We start from the raw sequence: 26,283 nt of genomic DNA, 5'->3' as shown, positions 1-26,283 counted from the left end.
GAAGTAGTGCAGTGGAAATAGGAAATATAGCTATGGGGCAGGTATTTCTATCCCACTCATTTCCAAAGCATGATGGGCAACTGGCAACTTATCACACACACAAACACCTTAGTTTAATGGTCTAAAGACATTATATTTGATATTTAAGGGCAGTGAAATTGAGAGACAACCCAGAGACAAGCAGCAGCTGGTTTGGCTGCCTTCATGTTGCCACCCACTAGTGTCTAGAGATGGAGAGCAGGCTTATTGGTAGTAGCTGCAGTAGCAGAATGGGTGATACTTGACAGGAAATGAGAACACAGTCTGGAGCCTTAAAACTATTGGCAAGTGTCTCACCCCAACAACCTCTAATGCTAGTGATATATGCTGTTGTATATAACACATGGTATAGGTGCCATGGAGAGACAGCATAGTGTGGTGATTTGAGAATTTGATTACATCTCTAAAGACCACTGAGTGACCTTTGGCAAGTCTCACTTTCAACCTCAGAAAACCTCATGGATTTGCCTTAGGGCTGCCATAAATTTGAAATTATTTGAAGAGACAACACATAGGTACTATGTTATATATCTATACCATGGTATAGGGGCCCACATCAGAAATTTGTAACAGGAGGCACTTGCCAATAGCTTTGAGACAGACCCCTCACTAACTCTCCAGCCCTCTCATCTCTGTTTTCCTGATCTCCTGTTTCATGTTGCTGATGTTGGATCTATCCTTTGGGTGGTCTGAACAGTTCTTAGGGAGTATTCTCAATTACAAGAAAGCAAAAAGTCATAATCAAATGATCAGGGGGAAAATGGGCATAGGAAGTGACTCAAAATCTTTTTTAGCAAGAAAGGGGGAAGACACTACCATTTGAGCAGAGAGCAACATACAATCTCAAAGGCAAAATAACTCTCGGACCCACAGTTGCTGAGGTTAGCAACATGGTGTTAAGTTGTAAATGAGCAGCATAAACTGTTGAGACAGTTGCCCTGGAAAGGGAGAGGGAGAGGGAGATGGAGGAGAGGGAGAGAAGGAGGGAGAGAAAAGGGAATCAAACTCAGGTTAAAAATTTAGAAGAGAGAAAGGCTGGAAGAGTGTGAGATTGGGGAAAGGCGGAGGAACAGGGACAGGGTGAGACTCACACTCCCGCACAAAGAGAGACAGAGGGACGAAAGAGAGAGAAAATGAGCCATGCACTTAAGGAGCAGCAGGAAGAAAAGCTTCAAACAGCTGATTTCCACCCTGCTTTCAATCCCTGCCTGTCGCTTCACTAGCACACCAGAGCCTACTATCTGGGTGTTATCTGAAAAGATGTGGAGCAAAGGAGAGTCTGAAGGGCTGCAGACTTTAGGGATTGTGGTGGTGATTTGCTCTTCTCTGAAACTTTTGCACTACCTTGGATTAATTGACTTATCAGATGGTAAGAGAACCTCCAAGTTTTACCACCTCCTCTATACTTTTTCTTTAACTATAGTGGCACTCTGAGCTTGCGATTCTGTGCCCAGCTACCCCAAGGGTAAGCTTTGCTGAAATCAGTAAAGACTTACCTTTGAGTAGACATGTATAGGATGGCACTGTGAGAAAGACCATTTCGTTTTTCTCGTATGGCTGTTTTTCCTTCTTCAAATCTCTTCCTTGCTTCATTCTGCAGTGCTGAATTGTGTAGTGTGCTCTTGCAAGCTTCTGGGATTCCTGTTAAGTAGTATGTTTACATTGTGTGTATGTGTGCTCTTTTTCCAGTTCTGAAATTGTCAAATATCTTCCTGTAAGTACTGCTTCACCATCATTCACCTCCTGTGTGGTGATTATGTTTCATTTGGATTAATTGTAAAGCATCTAATTCTTAGGACTCTGAGATGTGCATAGAACATGTTGAGATAGAGAGAAGTAGCTTAAACATGTCTACTCACAAAGAAGTCCCAGGCTATACAGAGGCATGCTTTTCTTTCCACCAAATACACTTTTGGATGCTTTAAAAATTAAATGACAGATGGCCACCCACGACAACTCAGGAGACAAGCAGCAACTGAAATTTTGCTCTCTAATATAAGCCCCCTCCTATTTATTATTGGAAATATTAGAGATGAATAGATTTTTACCTAGGAATGCATGTCAAGTTTGGGGGGGGGGGTTGAATCTGTTTTCCATATCTTAACAAAGTTTAACACTCATGGTTATGCTTATGGAATACATTAAAAATCAATGTATTTTCACAAAAGTGAATGCTCAAAATGAAAATAATAGTATATAATCCCTCTCATTTTACTCTTTTTACTTTTGGGGAGTGGGGCACTGCTAATAAATATGCTATGTTTACTTTCTCGAACACCTGTTTGAAGTTATTCTAAAGGCAGTACTTAACAATTATTAAATTAGGCTGAAACATGAAATCAACGATATATACACAAAACAGTAAATGAGACTGCAGTGTATACACTGAACTTCGGAGGGAGTTCTGCTGAACTTTGGGCTCACTTCAGAGCATGTGATTATATCAATAAAAGTTTGTCCCTTTCTTTATCAAGTAGAGGAGAAACTATCAGAAGACCAATAGTCACCCCTATAGTTAAACTACTTCTGTTCTATCTGGATTAAAACTTGCCTTGGAAAAAAGTAATAAATGCATTTTAATATGCAATTATTATCTAAGGAAATATTGATCTAGGTAAGTATTGACCAACAGTTGTCATTGATCTCAAATCATTTTAAGTATTCTGATTTTAAATGCAATAATAGATCAATTTACCCTGATAGGAAATGGAATCCATTGAGATGTCTGCAAGACAAAATAAAAATGGCATTAATAAACCACCAAAGTAGGATGGTATCAAGAAAGGGACTCACCTTAGTGCATTACGAAAGGAAGCAATTTGAAATTCTGCAGCAGCATGCATTGGCAGAGCCGTCCATGTGAGTGCAAGGTTTCTTTTCTGTTTGTTCTTGGCTGTAATTCCAACTGTGAAATTCTGTTGTTTCCAAAAAGATAAATCACTTGTTTTGTATTAACACCATGCTCCTGGAAAAATCAAATTGCTGTAATCAGTTTGTGGAGGAAGCTCTAGCACAGTGCAATACTAGATCTTTATAAGTTGCAATCAGGGCATAATTGTGTTTCTGAATCATTTACTAGGGCTGCTGCCATCACAAAATCCTGGATGAGAGGAAAATTTGAAACAAGTTTTTGTCTGTTTGTTTGTTTGTCATAGCTAGCGTATTGTGCAAGAGCGCCATTCAGCTTCATTCAAGCACTGCAACAGTATGCCTGTTAAATCTTTGCAGTAAGCAGTCTCTCCTAATCCAACATCACTCTGGGCTGATGGGCTACATCTTTTCTGCAGCTTTGCTTGTTAATTGCTGCTGCCTTTCAGGCTGTAAAACCATGCTCACAGGACTCAGCAGTGTGCTCTGTAACCTGCTGTTAAAAATGCTTAGAAGTTCAGAGTTTATCTTCTCTCAGGCCTCCTAAAATCTTGAGCCGATGCAGAGCCATGGTACTTAGCACCTACATGGAAAAATCATCTGAAATAAACAAAGTAAACTGTAGTTGCAGTATTGTTACATGGGTTAAGGGAATTCATTACCCAGGTTTTTTGAATGCAAGTTGTTTTCCCTCTCTGCCTTCTTTTTTTCTATCATCGTATTTTGACTTTTTGAGAGACAGTGGCAAATATGGTGAACACCCATGACCAAGAAACTGTAGTGTAGGCTGTCTTGCGGGATGACAATTTTATTTGTTTTCTTTTTTAGTATGTATGCTTCTGAAAGGGACAAACTTGTCATATTAGCAATTATAGCAGAGCCGCGGTGGTGCAATGGGTTAAACCCTTGTGCCGGCTGAACTGCTGACCTGAAGACCTGAAGGTTGGCCATGCAAATCCACAAGATGAGGTGAGCCCCCATCTGTCAGCCCCAACTTCCTATGCAGGGACATGTGAGAAGCTTCTCACAGGATGTTAACACCTCTGGGCATTCCCTAGGCAACGTCCTTGCAGATGCCCAATTCTCTCACACATCCAGTATATTCTCAATTTGCTTCTGACACAATTTTAAAAAACAATGGTATCAATAGTGTTTCAAATATAAATCATAAGCATGGCATCTGCAATATGGATTAGGATAATAAGACTTTTAAGAAATCACCCATACTTGGGTTCCCTATTTTTAAATCTTAAGAAACACTAATTGGATGACTGCTGTAATTTAATTTGACACTTTAAACTGCAACTAAGCCAACAAACATACATCAGCTCTCTAGGAAAACTGAAGTCTCTTAACTACTATCCTCTGTCTCAGGGTTATTTTCACCGAGGGCCTCACCAACCTTATGGTTGCCTTTAAAGGGCTGGTTGCAATTGTAAGACTTTATAAATGTAACTATGCCCCCTTCTACACTGCCATATAATTAAGTTTCTGATCCCAGATTATCTGCTTTGAACTGGATTATAGGACAGTGTAGACTCATTTCATCCAGTTCAAATCAGAAAATCTGGAATCAGATACAGGACTATATGACAGTGTAAATTCAGCCTTAGTCACCCTGGCATTGGAAGCTTCACACACCGCATAAAATGACGTGCCAGGTCGGATTTGGTCCATAGGCTTTGTATTTGACATGCAAAGAGCTATATTTATAGAAATCAACAAGTCATTTGGGCTGAGTACCATTCATCTCACAGTTTGTAAATGCAAAAAAATATTTTAAAAAACAAAATGCTAAAAACATACTAAAATGATGGTTAAAATCAAGAGTTGGGGTAGAGCCATGTACTGTAGATTTCAAAAAAGTATTCAATATGGAGCCAGAGTTCTGTGCAATAATAAACCCATCATCCTAACTCTTGTTCCTAGTCAGAGGGTTTTCTCTTTACTGTTTAAAAATTAATCCACTGTCTGTCTACAATGCAAAGGGGGATAATCCCGTTGGCACCAATTCCTCTCCTCTAACACATACAGACATTTAGTTGCATTGGTGGCAATTGGAATATTAAGAGACTAGTTTCACTTGTGAGTTAAAAGAAAGTAAAAGGAAAGTACAGCTTTCTATTTATGTTTTTCTTTTAAAAATCCCTGCATTAAGTTCCCCTCTCACTATAATTAATAAAAGCATTTATAAAGCATGGCACACATTTTCTAAACATCCACCTTGTCTCAAGACATATGGACAGAAATTTCAGACAGAAATGTGCAAATCCTAAATTCCTCACATATTGTTTCGAAGCCTCCCCAAGCCATCTGAAAATCTTCTATTTATCTGGAGAGGTGTTGATACAGTATTGTGTTTTTTTAAAGTGTGATATAATTCAGCAAGTTATTTGAAGAAGTTATAGGCTTTGTAATAAAGATGTAATAAAGTATACCATGCTAAACAACTAGTTGGGTGCTGGAACTATGGAATGAATGATAGTAGAACCTGGAAACATTTTTTGATATTTTAACAAAATATGTTTGTCATGTGTCAGTTACATTCTAGATGAAGACATTGAACACCAGGCAAATGCAAACTCTGAAACAAAATTAAAATAGTGATGCCAAAGATATGGTAAAAAAACGTTTAGAAATCCCTTAAGCAATCTATCATGAATATGAGGAGAGAGGGAAAGAGAGAGAAACAAACACTGATGCTTTAAGAAAATCATGAAGCACCTTTAAGGGTAATTGAGAAAAAGAAATTTGAAATCAGATTCATCTGCTGTAGTCTATGAAGGTTTAGGTCCCTGTAGTCCACAAAAGCTTATGCTAGCAGTTTTCTTTCCTCAGCTAGTTTCAAAGGTGATACCGGATTCACTTTTTAAAAAATAAATAAATAAATCTGAAACAGATGAGCAAGGATATGTCTTCGGATAGTGTTTTGAGATTACACTGTTCAACGGAGAAAAGTTGCGGGCCTGAAAATAGTTGTTCTTTTATGATTTTGGGGTGCTGAAAATGAAAATGACATTTAAAAATGTATATTGGCTCTAGTTTTATGATATAAGCAATCACGTGATCATGTATGGTTGAAAAAATGCATGTTGCAACTTACACTATGGAAGATTCTAGAAAGTTGCGGGCCTGAAAATAGCTGTTCTTTTATGATTTTGGGGTGCTGAAAACGAAAATGACATATAAAAATGTATATTGGCTCTAGTTTTTATGATATAAACCCGTGATGGCGGACCTATGACACGTGTGTCACTACTGACATGGGAAGCAATTTCTACTGACACGCGCCCACGGAGCGTCTGTCTCTCTTCACAACGCTCCTAGCCTTCGCCCGCTCTCCTCTTGCTGCTCCTGTTGCCCCTGGATGGGAGACCAGCAGCAGCCAGGCTAGTAGCAGGGCAGCAAGAGGAGAGTAGACCAAGACTATTGGTTCTATTGGTCATGGGAGTTCTGTATGCCAAGTTTGGTTCAGATCCATTTTGGAGGAGCTCAGAATGCTCTTTGATGCCTGGTGAGTCATGGGAGTTTGGCCGATAGTCTGTGGGAGCCACACGAAGTTTCTGGATGAGAACTACTACTTTCAAAGTAAGAGCCGCACAATTAAACAGAAAATAACTCTTTCAAACCAGAAACAGATTTCTGTTCTACAATTTTATTATTATGTTTATTTATACATCACGTTTTGTCTCCACTAGGAGACTGTGGGCCCCTCCAGACGCCCTATATCCCAGGATCTGATCCCAGGATTTCTGCTTTAAACTGGATTATATCAGTCTGCACTGCCAGATAATCTGGGATAAACAGAAAACCTAGGATCAGATCCTGGGATATAGGGCCTGTCTGAAGGGGCCTTCCAAACAGCCATATAACCCAGAATATCAAGGCAAATAATCCACAATATCTGCTTTGAACTGCATTATCAGAGTCCACACTGCCATATAAGCCAGTTAAGTGTGGATTTCATACAGCTGTGTGGAACGGGCCAGAGCAGCTTACATTTCAATACAATTTTAAATCTACAAATATATGAAACGTTACAATAGAATTAAACATCATTGCTATTCTTTAAAACAGGCATGGGCCAGCTTGGACCCTCCTTGTGTTTTGGACTTCAACTCCCACAATTCCTAACAGCGAGTAGTGGGAGTTGAAGTCCAAAACACAAGGACGGCCTAAGCTGGCTTATATGGCAGTGTGGACTCTGATAATGCAGTTCAAAGCAGATATTGTGGATTATCTGCCTTGATATTCTGGGTTATATGGCTGTTTGGAAGGGCCCTTTCAGACAGGCCCTATATCCCAGGATCTGATCCTAGGTTTTCTGTTTATCCCAGATTATCTGGCAGTGCAGACTGATATAATCCAGTTTAAAGCAGAAAGCCTGGGATCAGATCCTGGGATATAGGGCGTCTGGAGGGGCCCACAGTCGCCTTGTGGAGACAAAACGTGATGTATAAATAAACATAATAATAAAATTGTAGAACAGAAATCTGTTCCTGGTTTGAAAGAGTTATTTTCTGTTTAATTGTGCGGCCTTTACTTTGAAAGTAGTAGTTCTCATCCAGAAACTTTGTGTGGCTGCCATAAACTACCGGCCAAACTCCCCTGACAAGAGGTCATGGGAGTTTGGCCGATAGGCTGATCAGTAAACATATTCATGGGTTCCTGCTGTTATAGTAAACCTGTTACCCATGCCATGACATGCTTCAAGTCAAAATTTCATTTATTTGTAATTAGAAATAAATGTTTCACAATATATAAAACAAATGTTTAACAATATTCTTGTGTAAACTCTAGTCTGGCCCTCCAACAGTCTGAAGGACAGTGAACTGGCCCCCTGTTCAAAAAGTTTGAGGACCCCTGGTCAAAGGCTTTAGAATAGTCGATAAAACAATATTTTATTTTATTTAAATAACAAATATATATATAATTGTAACATATAACTATATTTAATATAATTAGGTTATGGTTTATTAAATATAGGTATATATTACAATTATATATTTTTTTGTTATTTAAACTAAATGTTGCGAAATTATGGGGTTTTTTCTTGAAGTGACACACCACCTGAATTATGCTCGGTTTTTTGGCGAATTTTGACACACCACACTCAAAAGGTTGCCCATCACTGATATAAGCAATCATGTGATCACGTATGGTTGAAAAAATGCATGTTGCGACTTACACTATGGAAGATTCTAGAAAGTTGCGGGCCTGAAAATAGCTGTTCTTTTATGATTTTGGGGTGCTGAAAACGAAAATGACATTTAAAAATGTATATTGGCTCTAGTTTTTATGATATAAGCAATCACGTGATCACGTATGGTTGAAAAAATGCATGTTTCGACTTACACTATGGAAGATTCTAGAATATTCTAGAAAGTTTGATGATGCAGTATTAGTGCCGTGTGCAAAAGCTAGAAAGCCCTATATAAGGCCAGACTTTTGAACGGTGAGGGTCAGTCAGTTGAAGACTGAGACAGTATTGTTAAGCATCGTTTTACATTGTTTTTTTAATGTAGTTATGCCTCGCACGTGTGTAAATAAAGCACTATGGGAAAAAGATATCAAGGTAAATGGACTCCGTCAATGCTGTCAGACTACTGCTGGAGCATTGTAAGAGACAATCCTTTCCTTGAATACAAAAGAAAAGTCAAGAGAAGCAAACAGGGTATAAACTAAAGTCACGATTAAAGCAACATTTAAACTTTCAGACTTTTCAACTGCATTAGGCCTACTAATATAGTTTCTTGCTGCACAAACATAAACAATAGACTAATTAAATAAATATTTCTCATCTATAAACTATTGGCAATATAATTTGACTAAAATTTAGTAAATATTCACGGTTTATATACATGCAGTAAGGTTAGGCGCATTATCATAATTATTAAAGAATTACCTATTGTGGAGAAAATTGAAATAGCTGTTGCATAAAAACCAGAGCCAATTAACACATTTAATTATTATATTTGAATTCAGCATGTTAAATTTATTAAGAAACGGCACATTTCATTTCCGCAACTGAGAAAAACTGAAAATTTGTAGAACAGTGTTATTAATTTTTTGCATTTTTAAAAGTTAACTCAAGTTAAAGCAACTATTTTGCCCAGTGTTTTGTGGCAATACATATTTGGGGGCAAGCTTCATTTTACTATTAATAATTAAAAAGAAAAGTGAATGGAAATTATTATTCTCAAAACGTGCAAGATACTGTTCTTTAAAATAGTGTATTGTATTGATTCATAAGAGGAAGTATATTTAGATTAATGTCACAAGAGGGAAAAATGGAAAATATATTTCACTAAGTCACATGTATACTATGATTATTTTAAGTATTCTGTAATTAAAAATGTACCCTCTTGAAATGTATCAAGAACTGTTTTCTATTAATTTGCCTCATATTGTACTTAAAGTTTTTTAAAAGTCCTCAGTTGTGAGACTATGAAACTCTTCTTGTTATAGTATAGTATAATCAATGGTGACAGGTATCCATGCCGCTTCTATCCCAATTCTCACACTCATTTGTCTCAACATGAAAAGTCATGGCAAGGTGACTTTCAATTATTTCGTGACATTTTCAGATTTAGCCCTTTGCGGGATATGATTGATCAGTTATGAGGGTTTTGATCTTGGCGGTTTCCATGAAACATGTGGTAGATGTTGGGAAAAAGAGTTGATCATGCAAAATAAAAAAGTAAAGCAGAGTCACCTTGCAGAAACTTTACCACATGCAAAATCAATAAGAGAGCTGGGTCTTCATCCTGCTGATCCCAGCATTTTAGCTTAATCAAACTGTAGGCTGGGGTCCTGGTGGCTTAAAATAGCAAATGAGAAGAGAAATTCAAACCAAAGAGCCACACATAATTGGGCAATCAATTTTGTTTTGTTTTTGTTCTGAACAGCTTTGTCTAATGAAGAACCTCCAATTGTGATCAAAAACCCTGAAACTTAAAAGAAAAGCAAACAGTAGAAGTACACTCTTAACCTATTTCTGTTCAGCTATAGTTTGTTATCCTATGGCTGTTCAAAATGGATGAGGATGGTTCATGGTTTGTTTGTTTTTTTAAGTGGATGGATATGCACATTGGGCCCTTTCTACTTAAACTGATATTTTTGTAGTCTGATGGTGCTCTGTAGTGGGAGCAAGGGCCTTTTTGTTCTATAGGGAACAGGTGCCACCTCTGCTAGCTTTGTTTATATGCTGGTCTCCTACTTCCTTGGCAAAGCCTCCATCAATCACTAGGACAGCCTTCCATTGCTGACACATTTTATTTCTTCTAAATATAGAGTGATTCAGCTCAGATATGATGTACGCTCTTGGACAGTTGTCAACATTGATTAATTAACTCCATAATAAATGGGGGTCTCATTTTTCTCATACATGCAACCTTTTAAGAAACTTTTTGAAAAGCATGGGATGCAGACATTTAGTTTTATTTCACTCATTCTGCTCTGATCACCCATTGTGTTGCCTCTGTGAAAAATCTATTTTCCAAAATAATATATCGTAATACACAGATCAGCAGATTTTTTCCCAATTAGTTTATATGATATACAAGATTTCTCTTGGTGAGTAAGAAAAAACTTCCTTTCTACCATTCTCTGAGGAAGATGATTATTGATTCATGAAGTTCAATTTGCACTGACTGATAGTAGTTTCCTGAGATTTTAGCCTTCTATGGAGATGATAAGGAATGAATCTAGGAAGCAAAGCATGGGCTCTATGAGTGAACATCCATCCTTCTCCTGGTTACTTAAGAGTCAGAGATCACTTGAACAACCAAAGGCAAAAGAGGCTGCTACTTCAAAGAGGTGCAAGCAGAAAGATTTTAATGCCGTGCAGAACAGGGAGAACCATTGGGTCAGGGCATCTTAGAATCCATCGTGGCTTAATCTTCAGCCTGTTTTCACAGCCTATTGCAAACATGAAAGTAAAGATGAAGGAGGACTAGGTCTTTGATCAAGGTCTTGAAAACCCTTTGGCTTGCCACTTGGTACATTTCCACACCTCCTGTTTAGTTTCACTACATTAAGATCATATGATTTTGTAGGACGGATATTCACAGAGCCTTACCTGACACCCCCTACCTACTGTCCATCACAGGTTGGCATGATTATGAAGAGTTATACATATACAATAGATGCTTCTGGAGTTACTTCTTGTTGCACCCTCTTTCTGAAACTTTTTCTGGGAGATGGAGGAACTCTCCAGAAAAACATGTGACAGATACATAATAGAAAAGCCTCCTGTGCTGGGCACAGGCATCCTTATTTATCCAATTTGCTATTTATTGTCTATGTATGGATATATGTGAATGTCTTCATAATAACAAATGCATTTAACAATATAACTTCTAATTATAATTTTGATGATGATGATGATATACTCCCAGGTTCACTTACTGTTATTTAAGATAGAAAGGTAAATATTAATCTATTTCTTATGCTCACCAAAACAAAGAAAAGTTAATTGTCATTGGATGGGTCTTTATTTTTTTTTACCTTAATGACAATTAAAGGACTAGTTCTTTTTTAGAGTTTTATACACACACACACACACACACACCCTTCTTCAGTGTAAAATAATGGTGCAGTCTTATTGATGGAATTAAGTAGGTTTGGTCTCATGTACACATATCATGTATAAAACTCTCTGTGATTCTTTCCAGAAAATAAAGGAATAAGCGTATCAAATAAATGGGAGTAGCCAATATTCTGTGAGTCCTTGTGAAAAGCTTTGGGGCTATGCCCACTCTTGGGCAATTATTCTATCAACAGGTTTTTACCTTTTGCCTGCTGTTCTTCATTTACTTATACTGATCACTTTCCCTAATGCTCAACCTATCAATTTAGAATAGCTGCTGGCAATTCCTGATGCACATATAGGCTTTCCTTTCTGCATAATAAGGTGATATAGAAGTTGATGCAAACTGCAGTATCCCCAAGCCGGATGTCAACATGATACTTAATTTATTTGTCAGCTAATTGTAGAGTTTTACTGTAGAGTTTTCATGAGCATTCATTGGGTAGGGCATTTAAAAACCTTGGCAATGTATTTGTTTATTTGCACTTTTAGCATACCACCTTCTATGTACTATCTGTCTTTGTTAATTGTGTAACAGCACTGAATGTTTGCCATAAATGTATTCTGTAATCTGCTATGAGTCTCCTCGGGGAGATAGAACAGAATATAAATAAAGTACATTATATTATAATTCTAGTGATCATAGAATTATAGAGTTGGGAGAGAACCCTGGGGTCATCAAGTCCAGCAGTTCCCAACATGTGGTCCTCCATGTGTTTTGGACTTCAATTCCAAGAAATGCCAGCTCACTTACTAGCTGTTAGGAATTGGGGTAGCAAGTTCAAAACACCTGAAGAACTAAAGGCTGGGAAGCACTGATCTAGTACAATTTTCTGTCATGCAGGAATAGTATTTGCATTTTGAAGGAATAAACCTTAGTTTAAAGACCTCCAATAAATGAGTGTCGACCAACCTCCAAGACAGTCCATTTCATCATCAAATAGCTCTTACTGTCAGGAAATTCTTTCTAATATTGTGCTGGCGTTTTTAAAGGGTCAGTTAACTGAAAATCTAACTCCTGGCTTTGTAACCATTAATACCTGTTCACAAAAGTGATGCACAGAAAATAGTATTGCCCTTTGCTTCCCTGTGGTTCAAAAGTGCACTGTCTAAAATAACATCTATGGTGACTGTCAATGATAAGCTGGTACTTAATTCTGCCATGTTTTCCAGTGCACTTACCTTGCTCTGTTGTCCTTTCCATTTCTACTTTCTTTAATCAATGAAATAACCATGCATTTCCTTAAGGGAAGAGCTAAATCTACCTGTGCTGTTACTAACTTACAATCCTCCAGATGTCTATGTCTTGAAATCCTACATACCCCAATCAGTTTAGTCAGTACAGGTCAAACCATGTGTGTCAGGCACATGTTGAGAAACATTTCACCACATAGCTGTCTCTTTTATCACTGCCAATATTTATGAACCCTTTTATAATTCTTGTCCATTTTATCAGAAACCATGGGATGTTCAGCCCTCCAGATGTTTATAACTATAATTTCTACAATCATTTATCACTGGCATAATGGTTGAGATAACTGTAGGCAAACATTTAGAGCAAACATTTTCCCATTTGTGATAGACAAATGGAGTGGATATTAACACGACCAACCATGAGATTCCACATCATGTTGTTGACATTTCAGTGGCATCCTTTAGTTGTGGAGCAGAGCTTTAAAGCTCAGCACCACTTGCAGTTTAAGTCACTATGAAGGCACTTTTCACGAAAAGTTCCGTCAGAGCCCTTGGGATACCAACTAGGATGACGTGTAATTAGATTTTGGGTGCATCTTGCCATGACAGATACGGACATACTGATCTGTGGTGGGCTGCTCCAGATGAGTTTTTCTGGAGGCTACTCGGTCCAATCCTGACCTCATCAAATACAACCTACACCTAATTTTGGCACACTCCCCAAACTCCTAGTTATCAATTTAAACAGGCGGGGGAGGGGGGGGCTCAAGCAATCAAGATTGCATGATATATATCTGCTGGCTTCTCTTTTGTTGGTGATGGTGAGTAATAAGGTTCACAGGCCTTGATGCTGTTTCACGTTACTGGTATTTTTTAATCTAAAGCCCATCATGTTATGTTAAGTGTCATGTTTTCGTTTTCCTTTTTCTCCTGTTCTCACATTTCACTTTTCTCAAACTCACAGGGTTTTTTGGCACATTATTTTATTACATACTCTTTAATCTAGTTTCTGCGGGCAGTTGGTTGAAGTTGTCTAATTAGTTTCTCATTAAATTAAAAATGCTTGCTTCTACTAATAATTTAGTAGCAGCTCCTACTCCAAAGCTACTTTTATGCTGTCTCATGTCCTCAAACATTTCATGATCCCAAAAGCTGGTGTTGACTTATAAAGTCCTATACAGCTTAGATCCCTTTTATGAGCCTAGTAGAACTCTAGCACTATTACAAGAAGCCCTTCTTTCTGTTCCACCACCCTCTGAATCATTTGGTGGCAACAAGGGGGAGGGCCTCCTTGCTGGCATCACTGACTTTGGAACTCCCTCCCTAAGGAGGCAACATCTCTTTCTGGCAGCATCTGAAGAACAGTGGTATATTAAATGAATATAATAGTAATAACTACTGCTGCTGTTGCTTGTTGCTGCTGCTGCTGATACTACTACTAACTTTCTTAACAAAGTCTGTGTGTCACACGTGACTTCTGATGAGCCCTTTAGTTGTGAGCATTTCATGCCTCTTATTCCTCTGAAATATATTTTTGTATCTAATTTATAGCTGTGTATGATCTATACTTGTGGCTCTCCAGGCATGATTGAGCTGCATCTCCCTGTTACCCTTGTCAGTGTAGGCTATAGTGAGAGATAATGGAAGTTGCATCCCAACACCTGCATGTCTCAAAATGCCCAGTACTATAGAGTTGGGCATGGTATTATTTTGAGAATCTAATTAACTTTATTCAGAGAAGCCCTTCATACTAAAAGCTTGAATATTCAAGCTAAATAAATAAATACTCCTTTCTAGTATATCTTCCTCGGTAGCTTTTACTTCCCTGTTGTGTTATATTCCCCAAGCAAGTCTCATGAAGTACCTCTCACTGAGTTCAGTGAGTGACTACTATAGTAGGTTAAATGCTTGGAGGTTCATGACTACAACTATACCAGATTCTTCCTCTTGGTTAGAGCTGTGCACTAAGTGGATATCTCATGCTGTTTTAAGTTTTCCTCTCTGGCTTTATTTCACTTTTCAATGGCCAGAGGATTAAGTACTTTATTGATTTCCTTTGCTCCTATTTTGAAGGCCATGTTCATGAACTCCTAATTTCCTCAAAGAACAGCACATCCATATTAGTACAATCACAGTATTACTAATTCATATTGCATCAGTGCAACTATCTTTGCTGTTGTCTGCCTTAGATTTTGTGCGCAGATCCATACCTGGTTGGTTGATACAAGGTTCATTTCATAATCTCTGCTTGTGGATATGTTGTCTCCTGCCAAGTCTTTATCTTCATCCCACACACACCTCAACCTCATAAAAACCTCTGTATTCATTGATAACAGGCAACTTGGGAAACCACCATGAATTGATCTAGTAATGTGAGCGATAAACCACAGGAGCAGAGCTTACTGTTTTAGTTTTCATGGTCCAAACATAACCAATAGCTGACACTAAGCCAGCCCCCAGGGAAAGTGTTAACAAAACTAGAGAAAAATCCAGAAGCTTACTACCACAGCATGCTGTAAAGACTGTTTCACGGTTCCAGTGGCAAATCAAAGTGAGATTTCAACATAATCTCAGTGCACATGAACAAAGGGAAAGCAGAATGTTAGGAATGCTTTATATGGAGTAGGTGGCAAAACAGTAGAAACTCAGATACAACTCTACAGGAATTGTCTAACCTAGGACCTCTTCACACAGGGCTAAATAGCCCCATTCTGCCACTTTTGGCCAGATCCTGGACAAGACTGCCAAGCGTCATCAGATAACACTTGGCAGGCCCCACTCACATTCCTCATGAAATGGAAGGGGAACATCAGAACGTGCTTCCTCTTCTACCATGGGAAGAAAAGTGTTTTATACTCCCATTCAATACCATTTATAGTATGGATATATTAATGCTTGCATATATTGTTTTTGCTCTCTCGGGATTCTAGATAATCTCAGGCCCTAAGAATCTGCTTGCCACATCACAGAAATATATATAGGAAACTGACATGTCAAATCAGATGGCTTTGTTCCGCAGCTGTCTAGCGATTCAGGTAGAAGTCCAATATCTAGAAATGCCAGGGATTTAGCCTAAAACCTTCTGCAAGCAAAGCACTTGTTGTATCACTGAAGTTCCACCCTTTAACACAAACTATGGGTGAAGAACCAGACAAAGGTGAAGCTGGAAGGAAAAAAAAAGTTGGTTTTTCCAAGTATCACCGTTTGTGTGTGGATATATCAATTCGCTCCATCACATGAGCTAGACTTAAAAACTGTTTTCAGAGTCTGACATCTAGCTTTTAATCATAATGACAGTAGACATAATGGAGGAATAAAATGTATGCAAGTGTTCATTAGCATTTTTATTGATTCCATGAGATAACTCTAGTTAGGTTAAAAAATTTTGCATCCTTTCTCCTGAAGAGGAGAAGAGATGTAAATATGAACTGAAAAGCATGATGCTGTTTCTCAAGCAATTTTTAAAGCTTTACATTACAAGTTTCAATGTCTTGTCAGGAGTTCTCATGGCTAGAATTACTGTGAGTTTCCTGGGCTGTATGGCCATATTCCAGTAGCATTCTCTCCTGATGTTTCACATGCATCTTTGTCAGGCATCCTCAAAGGTTGTGAAGTCTGTTGGAAACTAGGCAAGCGGGGTTTATAGATTTGTGGAATGTCCAGGGTGGGAGAAAGAAGAACTCTTGTCCATTTGAGGCAAGTGTGAATGTTGCAATTAGCCAGCTTGATTAACATTGAAAAGCCTTGCAGCTTCAAAGCCTGGCTGTTGTTGCCAGGGGCAGGGGGATCCTTTGTTTGGGATGTGTTAACTGGCACTTGATTGATGGCAGTCTAGAATTTCCTTGTTTTTGAGTGGTGTTCTTTATTTGCTGTCTTGATTCTGGTGTTTTTTAATACTGGTAGCCAGATTCTGTTCATTTTCATGGTTTTGTCCTTTCTGCTGAAATTGTCCACATGCTTGTGGATTTCAATGGCTTCTCTATGCAGTCTGGCATGATGGTTTTCAGAGGGGTCCAGCATTTTTGTGTTCTCAAATAATATTCTGTGTCCAGGTTGGTTCATCAAGTGCTCTGCTATAGCTGACTTCTCTGGTTGAATTAGTCTGCAGTGCCTTTCATGTCCTTTGATTGATGTTTGAGCACTGCATTTGGTGGTCCCTATGTAGACTTGTCCACAGCTGCATGGTATACGGTAGCATTTATTGAATTTTCCTGGTGGGTCTGTAGATTGTTTGCAGGTTATGTTTCCCTATGTGGTCAGTAGTTCCCTTGATGTACGGTAAGAACACTTTTTGTGACGGCGCGTGTGGCGCCTCATATATTTAGAACTGTTAGTTGCAGGATTTTAAACTGCCATTTTATTTCTGTCTACCTTGTACATGTATAGTTAAATTTCATTGGTTACTATAGCTGTCAATTTATTGTTGTTGTGCACCAATTGGTTTGTTTCCCCAGTTCAGTTGTTTAGGCCCCGCCCCTTCCAAGGGAGAAAGGGAAGGTATCTCTCTCACCTTTTTTACCTCAGTAAAAGACTCATTGGATGGACGTGCGCAAAGCTTGGCCCAAAGCCCCTGGTCAAGGCATTTTTTACTACCAGTTCTTAGGTTTTACCCCTGAGTCTTATTCTTTATGTTCAAACCCCCTGAACGACATTGTGAAGACCTCAGGTGCCTTCACACCGGTTCTTTGGCACCATAGGAAGGTCTTGTCCTTCAACTTAGGCCACTGAACTGGGGTTGTGGTTTGCTCCGGCATCCACAACCATTGAGAGAGAAGGAACAGGAAAAGCTTCTCAGCTTATTACCCCTAGGACCCTGGATTTTAGAGTTTATAAAGTGTTTTTCCCTGTTGAAACATCACATTTGTGTCCAAGAAAGAACTAATTGTCAACAATAAACACCATTTCGAGTCACTTGTTGTGTTCTGGTCCTTGGGAGTTCCAGTTTCTCTAAAGGAGGGCAAGAAGCAATCCCCTGGGGAAAGAAGTCACGTCCATGCCTCTTTCTCTATAGCCCCAGGCGCGACGGCACACTTTTCCTCTGGGTGGATCTTTGTCTTTACTCTTGTGGGTTGTTCTTGGTCCTGCAGTTCTTCTAATGTCTGTAATGGAGAATCCATTGGCCTGTAGAGCCTTTGTGTAGGTGGATAAAGATCCATGTAGAGGAAAAGTATTCTTACCATACATCAAGGGAACCACTAACCACTGCAGGAGTCTAATGTATACCATGCAGCTGTGGACAAGCCTACATAGGAACCACCATATGCAGCACCCAGGCCCAACTCAAAGATCATGAAAGGCACTGCTGACGAATAAGGAACTTGTTGTTCATTCATTCATTCAGTCATTTCCGACTCTTTGTTACCTCATGGACCAGCCCATGCCAGAGCTCCCTGTCAGCTGTCACCACTCCCAGCTCCTTCAAGGTCAATCTAGTCACTTCAAGGATGCCATCCATCCATCTTGCCCTTGGTTAGACCCTCTTCCATTTTCCCTAGCATAATTGTCTTCTCTAAGCTTTCCTTTCTTCTCAAGAAGTGGCCAAAGTACTTCATCTTTGCCTCTACTATCCTTCCCTCCAATAAGCAGTCGGGCTTTATTTCCTGAAGTATGGGCTGATTGGATCTTTTCACAGTCCAAGGCACTCTCAGAACTTTCCTCTAGCAGCACAGTTCAAAAGCATCTATCTTCCTTTGCTCAGTCTTCCCTTTGGTCCAGCTCTCACATCCGTAGGTGACTATGGGGAATACCATTGCTTTAACTATGCGGATCTTCATTGCCAGTGTGAGATTGGACATTGCTCTCCTCCCAAGAAGTAAGCATCTCCTGATTTCCTGGCTGCAGTCTGTGTCTGCAGTAATCTTTGCACCTAGAAATACAAAGTCTGTCACTGCCTGCACGTTTTCTCCCTCTATTTCCCAGTTGTCAATCATTCTTGTTGCCATAATCTTGGTTTTTTATGTTTAGCTGCAACCCAACTTTTGCACTTTCTTCTTTTACCTTGATTAGAAGGCTCCTCAGCTCCTCCTCGCTTTTGGCCATCTGCATATCTAAGGTAGTTAATGTTTCTTCCAGCAATTTTCACCCCAGCCTTGCATTCATCAAGCTCCGAACATTGCATTATGTGTTCTGCATATAAATTAAATAGGTTGGGTTTGAGTATACAACCCTGCCATATGCTTTTCCCAATCTTGATCCACTCTGTTGTTCCATGGCCAGTTCTTATTGTTGCTACTTGGTCCTTATACAGATTCCTTAGGAGAGAGAAAAGGTGATTAACTAAACTGACTAATAGGTGAACACATGCAAAAGTAATACAGATCAGAAATACTCTGGGTTTCCCCCGTGTACAAACAATCTGTTTGAAGGTAAGAAATCAAGAGAAATAGCATTAGCCATTCACAATAAAATCCATCTGGGTTAACAGAGTAGCAGACAAGTAGTTTTTTCTAAAATTCCATTTCATCATGTAAGAGTTATCAATATTTACATACTGATGTTCATTAATTACCATTTTACAGATTTACTATCTAATGTTGCACCACCTCAACTATCTTCCTGCAGCCATTTTTCTCCTCTCTTTCCAATAGAGATCATATATTTAATTATGAAGAAGTGTGTATATGAGTGGATGTGGGACTGGATGTTATTCAGCTTCTACCTCGCCAATTTAATTACTCGGCTTGAGAAATTCACTACTGTTCCTCACATTTCTCAGTATATCATTGATCCCTGGTGAAAGCATGAACTTGTACAAGATCACAAAAGTAATTTCACATTTTTCAGCTAAGATCAAAGTATACTTGGCATTGCCTAAATGCTGGTCTCTTGTATAAAAGTTGTTTTAACAATTAGTGTTACCACCCACAGGCAATGAAATTTAACAAATCTGTGGCCACAGCATGCCAATTACTGAGCCCTGCATGTCCTTATACTCAGGATTTCTGGAACAATAGCAAATGAATCCCCACAAGTCCACTATTACATCTGTACTGGTATTTTTTTTTTTAAATGTTGAGCCCTCGCTTGCACCAAGAGCTGGATAATATGATTAGTAGAACAAAAGAGACTGAGTCAAAAGAGTTTAGAGAAGAGTTTAGAATGTTTAGTTTCCTGCCTTTGTCTCTATAATCTTATAAAACCTAAAGCTGTCTCAGGATCAGCATGGAGCAGAATGGAAGTCCCATGGGATAGACAAGACATTTTCATCTAGGTTAAGGCATATTAAACTTGACATTTTGTCCACAAACACTAAGTGTTGTGAACTCTTTTGCATATTACCAATCTTTTTCTCTCTACTTACATATACTGATATCTAGGGGCATTTATATACATGAAGTTGGCAACATGGGGGGGAGAGAGATAAAGATCCTCACTCTATTCCAGTAGAAGGAGAGAGTCCTTAAAACAATTGAAAATTACTCACTTTAATGGGAATAGTGGGATATTGGGGGGGGGGGGCTGTTTTACCATTGGCTATTTTTAAATAAATCATTTGGAAATGTTGTTCATATGTGCATGGTCACTCAGTGGGGAATCGAACCTTTGGCTCCAGAGTCATAGTTCAATGCACAAATCACTACACTATGGAGAATTATTAATTAATTTATTATTTACGATATTTCTGTCCCGCCTTTCTTAGCCTGAAGGCAACTCAAGGCAGCTTACAAATTGGTAGCCATTTGATGCCATAAGAATCCACAATATACAATTAAAACATTTAAAAACAACATTACGCCATTGTAAATGAGACAACCAAACAGAATTGAAAGATTGCCACCCCCAATATGCAGTAGATGGGGTGAGCCTCCAATTAAGTTTTCAGATTTAAAATATTCTGACCATGGCTCCGCAGAAGTTCAAAACCCATTTGTATGAGGCACAATGTCTGCAAAGAAGCTATGTACTGTTCTTAACCAGCCTACCATTCTGTAATTACTGCAGAGCTCTTGTTTTGTGCGTGGCAATATGAGGCACAAAACATTTGATTTTGTTAAGCTAACATTTCCTAAACTTCAGTGATCCTTCTGTATAAGCTGTAGCTATTATTTTTGGAGAGGTACAGTAGATGCACTTTTCCCTCCGCTGATGCGATACTGTTTTGAGGGAAGGAGTAACTGAACACCTTTCTGCCATTTCAATGATTGGTCTGGGAAGCAATATTTTCTACAGATTTTCCCTTTGCTCCCAGGTTGATGCTGTACCATGAGAACAAACTGCTGGGGAACATCCCAGGGAGTAAAAAATAGGAACAGAACATTCTACAATGGTTTTGTACTGTGTGCATGTCATAGTCCTGCTAATCCTTCTGAGGCTCTCCTCTGTCATCCTTATGGCCATTAAACCAGCATCCAAGGAGACAGAATCCTAGCTAGTTCCAGAAATGTGGACCTTTTCCTGTTTAAGAAAGTCTATCCTTCATTGAATAAAGCTTTATGCAGACATTCTTGGAAGTCATCCCCGGGACTTTAGTGAATGGCTGTAAGGACAGTCCTATATAAAAAGAAGAACAGTTTACAGCAATGTACCTCAGGGATATTTACTGTGTTACAATCTTGAAGCCTCTCACCACTCATTTTCAGTAACTGCCTTGGGGAAGAAAGACATTGCAATCATCTTTTTGCAACTGAAGGATTTTTCTTCCAGACTCAGGGTTATGATCAATACCTCTACATTATGTCAAACCCTCCCTTCCACCAGATCCAGTAGAAATAGCACAGGGAAATCAAATTCTTCAGCTTACGATGTTCTTTCTTGACTGAAGCCAGAGATGGTCTTGAATGGGCATACAGTGCTTCACACAAATTCCTTGAATAAGTGTCAAGAAAGAAAGTGTCTTTGCTATAAAAGACATTAATAAAGATCACTATCATAAATCCCTTTTCATAAAATGGGCAATGTCCACATACTCTACCCATTCTGTTGACAATGTAGGGCAGTATGCAGTAAAGAGGTACATGAAGGGATTTGGAGATAAAGGTACTGACTGAGATAGTGGAATCATCAGCCCCTTTTTTGAATGGTTTGACAAGCTCACATTGAAGGATGAGATTACAACTCACCGTTTTCTCAGGGATTCTTTTGAAATGTAGGATTGAGGCAACCAGGCTTTGCTTTTATCACTTAGCTGAAGGACAACAGCACAGGCGTATTTGGCAGCTTTGCCACTTCGAACTATTATCTGAAATTTGCCCCTTTGTATATTCTTCCACTGCCCAGCAGGACTTCGCTTCATTTTATTTTTCTCTCTATTTTCAATGTCCCAACACAGAGTTGAGTTTTAAAGTAGCTTGGATCCCCTCTAAATGTTTAGAAAGCTCCAAACCTCTTGAAAAGGCAGGTTATTGGTCTTAAAGTACCAAAGAGTAAAACTTAAGATTCTGAAAGGGGCATATTCGGAAATCATCCCCCAGTGCCCTCAACATCTGTCTCCACAAATGTTTCGAGTTGTGCTGTCACATGCGGGTCTGAAATAATGTCTGTTTACAGGACGTGCTCTCTGTATGCCCAATGGGACACCGGGGTGCCTCAGCTGAAGGGCCCTTTAGATTTCCCAATGCAAAGTTCTATTGAGGCTCAAGATACGTTCAACAACGTTCTTTATTTGGGCTTAAATCTTCAAACAAATGAATTAAACACTTTATAACCTTGGAAAACTGGTAGCTTTCCCAATCTGCCAACAAGGGGCAGGCAACTAGTGATAAACTGTTCCTTTCTTCCTTAGGGAAATCCTTTGACCCCTCTCTGGGCAATCTCTCTTTACCTTGCTGACATGAGGCCCCTACTCCTGGCTCCAAGCTGCTTTATGGATAGCTCGAGTGGTCCCTTACCAGGCAAGGTTCCTGTATCTCTCCCAAGCTGAAAGGTGTCCTTTCGTTTCTCCACAAAGGCTGTAGGAACTATTACTTTACTCCCCAGCCGAGCTGTGGATCTATTTCTTTAACCCCCAGCAAAAGCTGTGAGAAGAGAAGCTTTTGTGCAGGTGGGAAAGAGAATCCCACACGTCCTTCTGTTAGGCTTCCAACAGTGAGAATGAACAAAGTCCTCCTTTCCCTCCAAAACCCTGGGAAAAGGGGCGGGTCTAAAGATTCTAACGATGATTGCCAAGTTGTTGGCCCTATGGTTGCAACCTGAGGGAAGCTAACTTATTGCAAAATGCATGGCTTAAATAGATTCATGCAAACTAGCAGTGCAAGAAAAGGAATTCAAATCTCCTGGCACTACTGTGACAACACACCAGTAGTTGCATATGGCATTTTCAAATGAATGTGAGAAACCGGGTTGTTGATTTCTCAAATGTCACAGCAAGTGTCATTCTCAGAGGCTGCTTGCATGCAGACATACACAATCATCTCTTTTGGAAGATGAAAGCATCCAACAAAACTAAATAATTAAGAAGCTTATCATTGTCACAACTTTATTCCATAAAATTCAACTTCTTTCATTATAGCTTTCTTTCTAGCCTTCACTCATCTAAAGTTGTATCACTCCAGCAAACTAATATGTACAGTTTTTTAAGGAGACATATCATTTTGTGGTGTTTGAATTAACCCTTTAAACAACGTTATTAGTGCTTTAAATGTACCAGCTCTGAATAGACCTTACTACCTGAACTAGTGAATATCCAGGGTTTTGTTTTCCCCATCTCTCTCATTAGGTCAAAGAGCAATTTTCTAATTTATAGTTTGTAAATGAGCAATAGCTACTTGAAAGGATTGTTGTTGGATGAAACACCTTCTGACAAGTCACTGACCAAGGCATTATTACTTGTCCTATGCAGATTTTGTTTAAAACCATAGACAGAAGCTATCATGTTAAAATGCAAGAGCATTAGAAATTCAACAGTGTACCAGGTGGAGACCAGAAAGGGTCCTCACAGTTCAATACTCCAGGCGTATGAATGTAAATTGTGACAACTGCAATGAACAACCATTGAAGGAAAATCAGAAGCTAGGTTGGCAAGCTTTTCCCAGTTGTAATTGACAACTAGGCTGAAGAAAAGCTGCTCTTATATAGGATATAGTGATGTAGTGTTTTTCTAATATATGAATCCAGTGATGAAATTTACTTGTGCAAATTGTTGTATATTTACATGTATGAACAAGAAGGTATCCAATACCTCTTTGTATAGCTGGTTCTTGCCATTTAACAATATGATGATTTAAATGCTGGTTGGGAGTCTAGACACAATTCTCTTATTGCTGAAACCAAAGCACCCACTGATTGGCCAATGAGGATACGCCTGCAAGTCCTTTCCATCTCTACAGACATGACAGACAAGGCAACTGCCTACCGCACTACAAGCAGTTGGATATCTCTGGTCTCCCTCTCTGAGCCTGGGCCTTTCTTCTCTGCATAAGCTCACCAGTGAACGTTTTTGTCTCAGCAAAGGTTATGTTGAATATCAGCTAACCTTTCTTTCTTATGTGTTGCAGATCTTAGAATTTATTTCCCAAACCCATACTAAAGAAATAGACTCAGAACTTCATCACACAGGGGACTCCCCCCACCCCACCCCCAGTGCCATTTTGCCAGCTTCCATGGCAAAACAGCAGGAACAAGGAGTGACTTGGCCACTCCATGCATCACTTCATCATGGCACCAATTCCCCATCACATGGGGGAAGCACTGCTGAAACTATTGGAACCAGCACAACATGGGCAGCTCCCGTGTTTGGAGGAAAGCTCCAAATCTAATGAACTTATACAACTTACAAGGCAGAAATGAATATTTTGCACAATCCTAATGCTTATATGAAGAAATATGACACTCTTCCTTTGTGCCCATCAAATACATTAATGATTTTAAAGGATAAAGTTGGGAGAAAATTGATAAAAAGAACACAAAGAAGTGTTCATCTTGAAGCAAAAGAAGTACAGTTATCACTTAGACTTCCAGTTATGCAGTCTGTCTGTCTTTTTTTTTAATTTCATTTTATTTCTACCTTGCCTTTTTGCTATTTTAATCATACTTGATAAAGTTAATTATATTACTAAAAGTAAAATTTATTATTATTATTATTATTATTATTATTATTATTATTATCTTGTGAAGGGGGGATGGATGGGAGAAAAGCAACACTCTGCCTTTCAGGTTAAATCCAAATTCATATATTATCCTCAGTAATGTAATGAAAAAATAAACACCCTAAAATAAATTAAGATGTTCTTCAAATAGTTTTATAACTTAAGGAATTTCATGACACGAATACCAGCAAAAGATTACAGTCTTCCCTCTAGTTTTTACTCCTGCCCCACTTGGAATATTGAATATTCTGTAGTGCTCTACTTGACTGAAACTTTTAATCAAAGTTTATACAGGTGAAATATGAGAAGCATGAACAAAATAAATTCTAAATGCAAAGCAAAACTGACAGGGTCTTTTCAAATAAAGTGGAAGGTTGTGTTAAGACTGGAACCTGTAAGAAATTAAGACATAGTCGCTTATAGTGTTGTGTAATGAAGTTTCGGTTATCACGCTAAATGGGTAATTTTCTTTTTCTTTGTGTATTTCAGTCCAATGAATATTTTTCCTATGAGTTACATGAGTCACAGACTTACATTATTACAGGGGCTGTGGGAATTCTAGATTTCCTGCAGTGATGTTACTAATGCCTTACTAAGAACTAGGATCATGTTAAAATGTATCTTTATTTCTTAACTTTCTTTTAATATCTTGACTTTCAACAATGCATTGGAAAATACCACATTTCTTTGATTCTAAGACATCATTGATTGTAAGACAAACACTAATTTCAGTACCATGAATAGAAAAAAGCTTTATTTATACTGTATATGTAAATAAGCTACCATGATTCTATGATGCACAATGTTTATAGAGGTCTATATGGGGAGGGAGTCTTAAAATGGAAGAAATACAGTAGTATGTTGAAACAATGGCCAGGATCCAAAAGAATTACATGGCTCTTTTCTTATCTGTCTTCTTAGTAGAATGTGAAAAGCAACTTCTGAAGAATGGCAGACTCACCAAAGATACTGTATATACTTGAGCCTAGTTTTTCAGCTCTTTTTTTTGGCTGGAAAAGCCCCTCATAGCTTATACTCGGGTGAGGATCCTGGTGGAAAGGTATGGGGCTTCCTGCCCCACGCCGTCCTGCCAGGACCCACACCTTTCCGCACAGCAACCCAGCTCACATAGAATAGAATCAAAGAGTTGGAAGAGACCTCATGGGCCATCCAGTCCAACCCCCTGCCAAGAAGCAGGAATATTGCATTCAAATCACCCCTGACAAATGGCCATCCAGCCTCTGCTTAAAAGCTTCCAAAGAAGGAGCCTCCACCACACTCCGGGGCAGAGAGTTCCACTGCTGAACGGCTCTCACAGTCAGGAAGTTCTTCCTAATGTTCAGATGGAATCTCCTCTCTTGTAGTTTGAAGCCATTGTTCCGCGTCCTAGTCTCTAAGGAAGCAAAAAACAAGCTTGCTCCCTCCTCCCTGTGGCTTCCTCTCACATATTTATACATGGCTATCATATCTCCTCTCAGCCTTCTCTTCTTCAGGCTAAACATGCCCAGTTCCCTAAACTGCTCCTCATAGGGCTTGTTCTCCAGACCCTTGATCATTTTAGTCGCCCTC

The 26,283-nt window shown here is 38.9% G+C and overlaps 1 protein-coding gene and 1 long non-coding RNA gene across 10 annotated transcripts in view; one reads left to right on the top strand and one right to left on the bottom strand.

Moving 5' to 3' along the window:
* LOC137096056 (uncharacterized) overlaps positions 1-3,420 on the bottom strand; it is a 45,020-nt gene extending 41,600 nt beyond the window's left edge. Inside the window, exons 1-2 of one of the 2 annotated variants that reach the window (XR_010909200.1) lie at positions 2,833-3,420; positions 1,536-1,680 (exon numbers count right to left, since the gene is read on the bottom strand). This is a non-coding gene — a long non-coding RNA (uncharacterized lncRNA). Of the gene's footprint in view, positions 1-1,535; positions 1,968-2,832 lie in introns of those variants that run through there. The other variant, XR_010909199.1, reaches the window with a different exon arrangement.
* KCNIP1 (potassium voltage-gated channel interacting protein 1) overlaps positions 1-26,283 on the top strand; it is a 725,477-nt gene that overhangs the window by 637,959 nt on the left and 61,235 nt on the right. Inside the window, exon 1 of one of the 8 annotated variants that reach the window (XM_060765031.2) lies at positions 1,000-1,408. The exons of 6 other annotated variants lie outside the window; for them this stretch is intronic. In XM_060765031.2, coding sequence (XP_060621014.1) covers positions 1,180-1,408 — 229 coding nt within the window. In that variant the 5' untranslated portion in view covers positions 1,000-1,179. Of the gene's footprint in view, positions 1-999; positions 1,409-2,811; positions 2,899-26,283 lie in introns of those variants that run through there. One more of the 8 variants, XM_060765037.2, reaches the window with a different exon arrangement.

The sequence above is a fragment of the Anolis sagrei genome, chromosome 2 (assembly GCF_037176765.1).
Source record: "Anolis sagrei isolate rAnoSag1 chromosome 2, rAnoSag1.mat, whole genome shotgun sequence".
Classification (NCBI taxonomy): domain Eukaryota; kingdom Metazoa; phylum Chordata; class Lepidosauria; order Squamata; family Dactyloidae; genus Anolis; species Anolis sagrei.
This window is presented reverse-complemented; position numbering and strand designations above follow the sequence as displayed.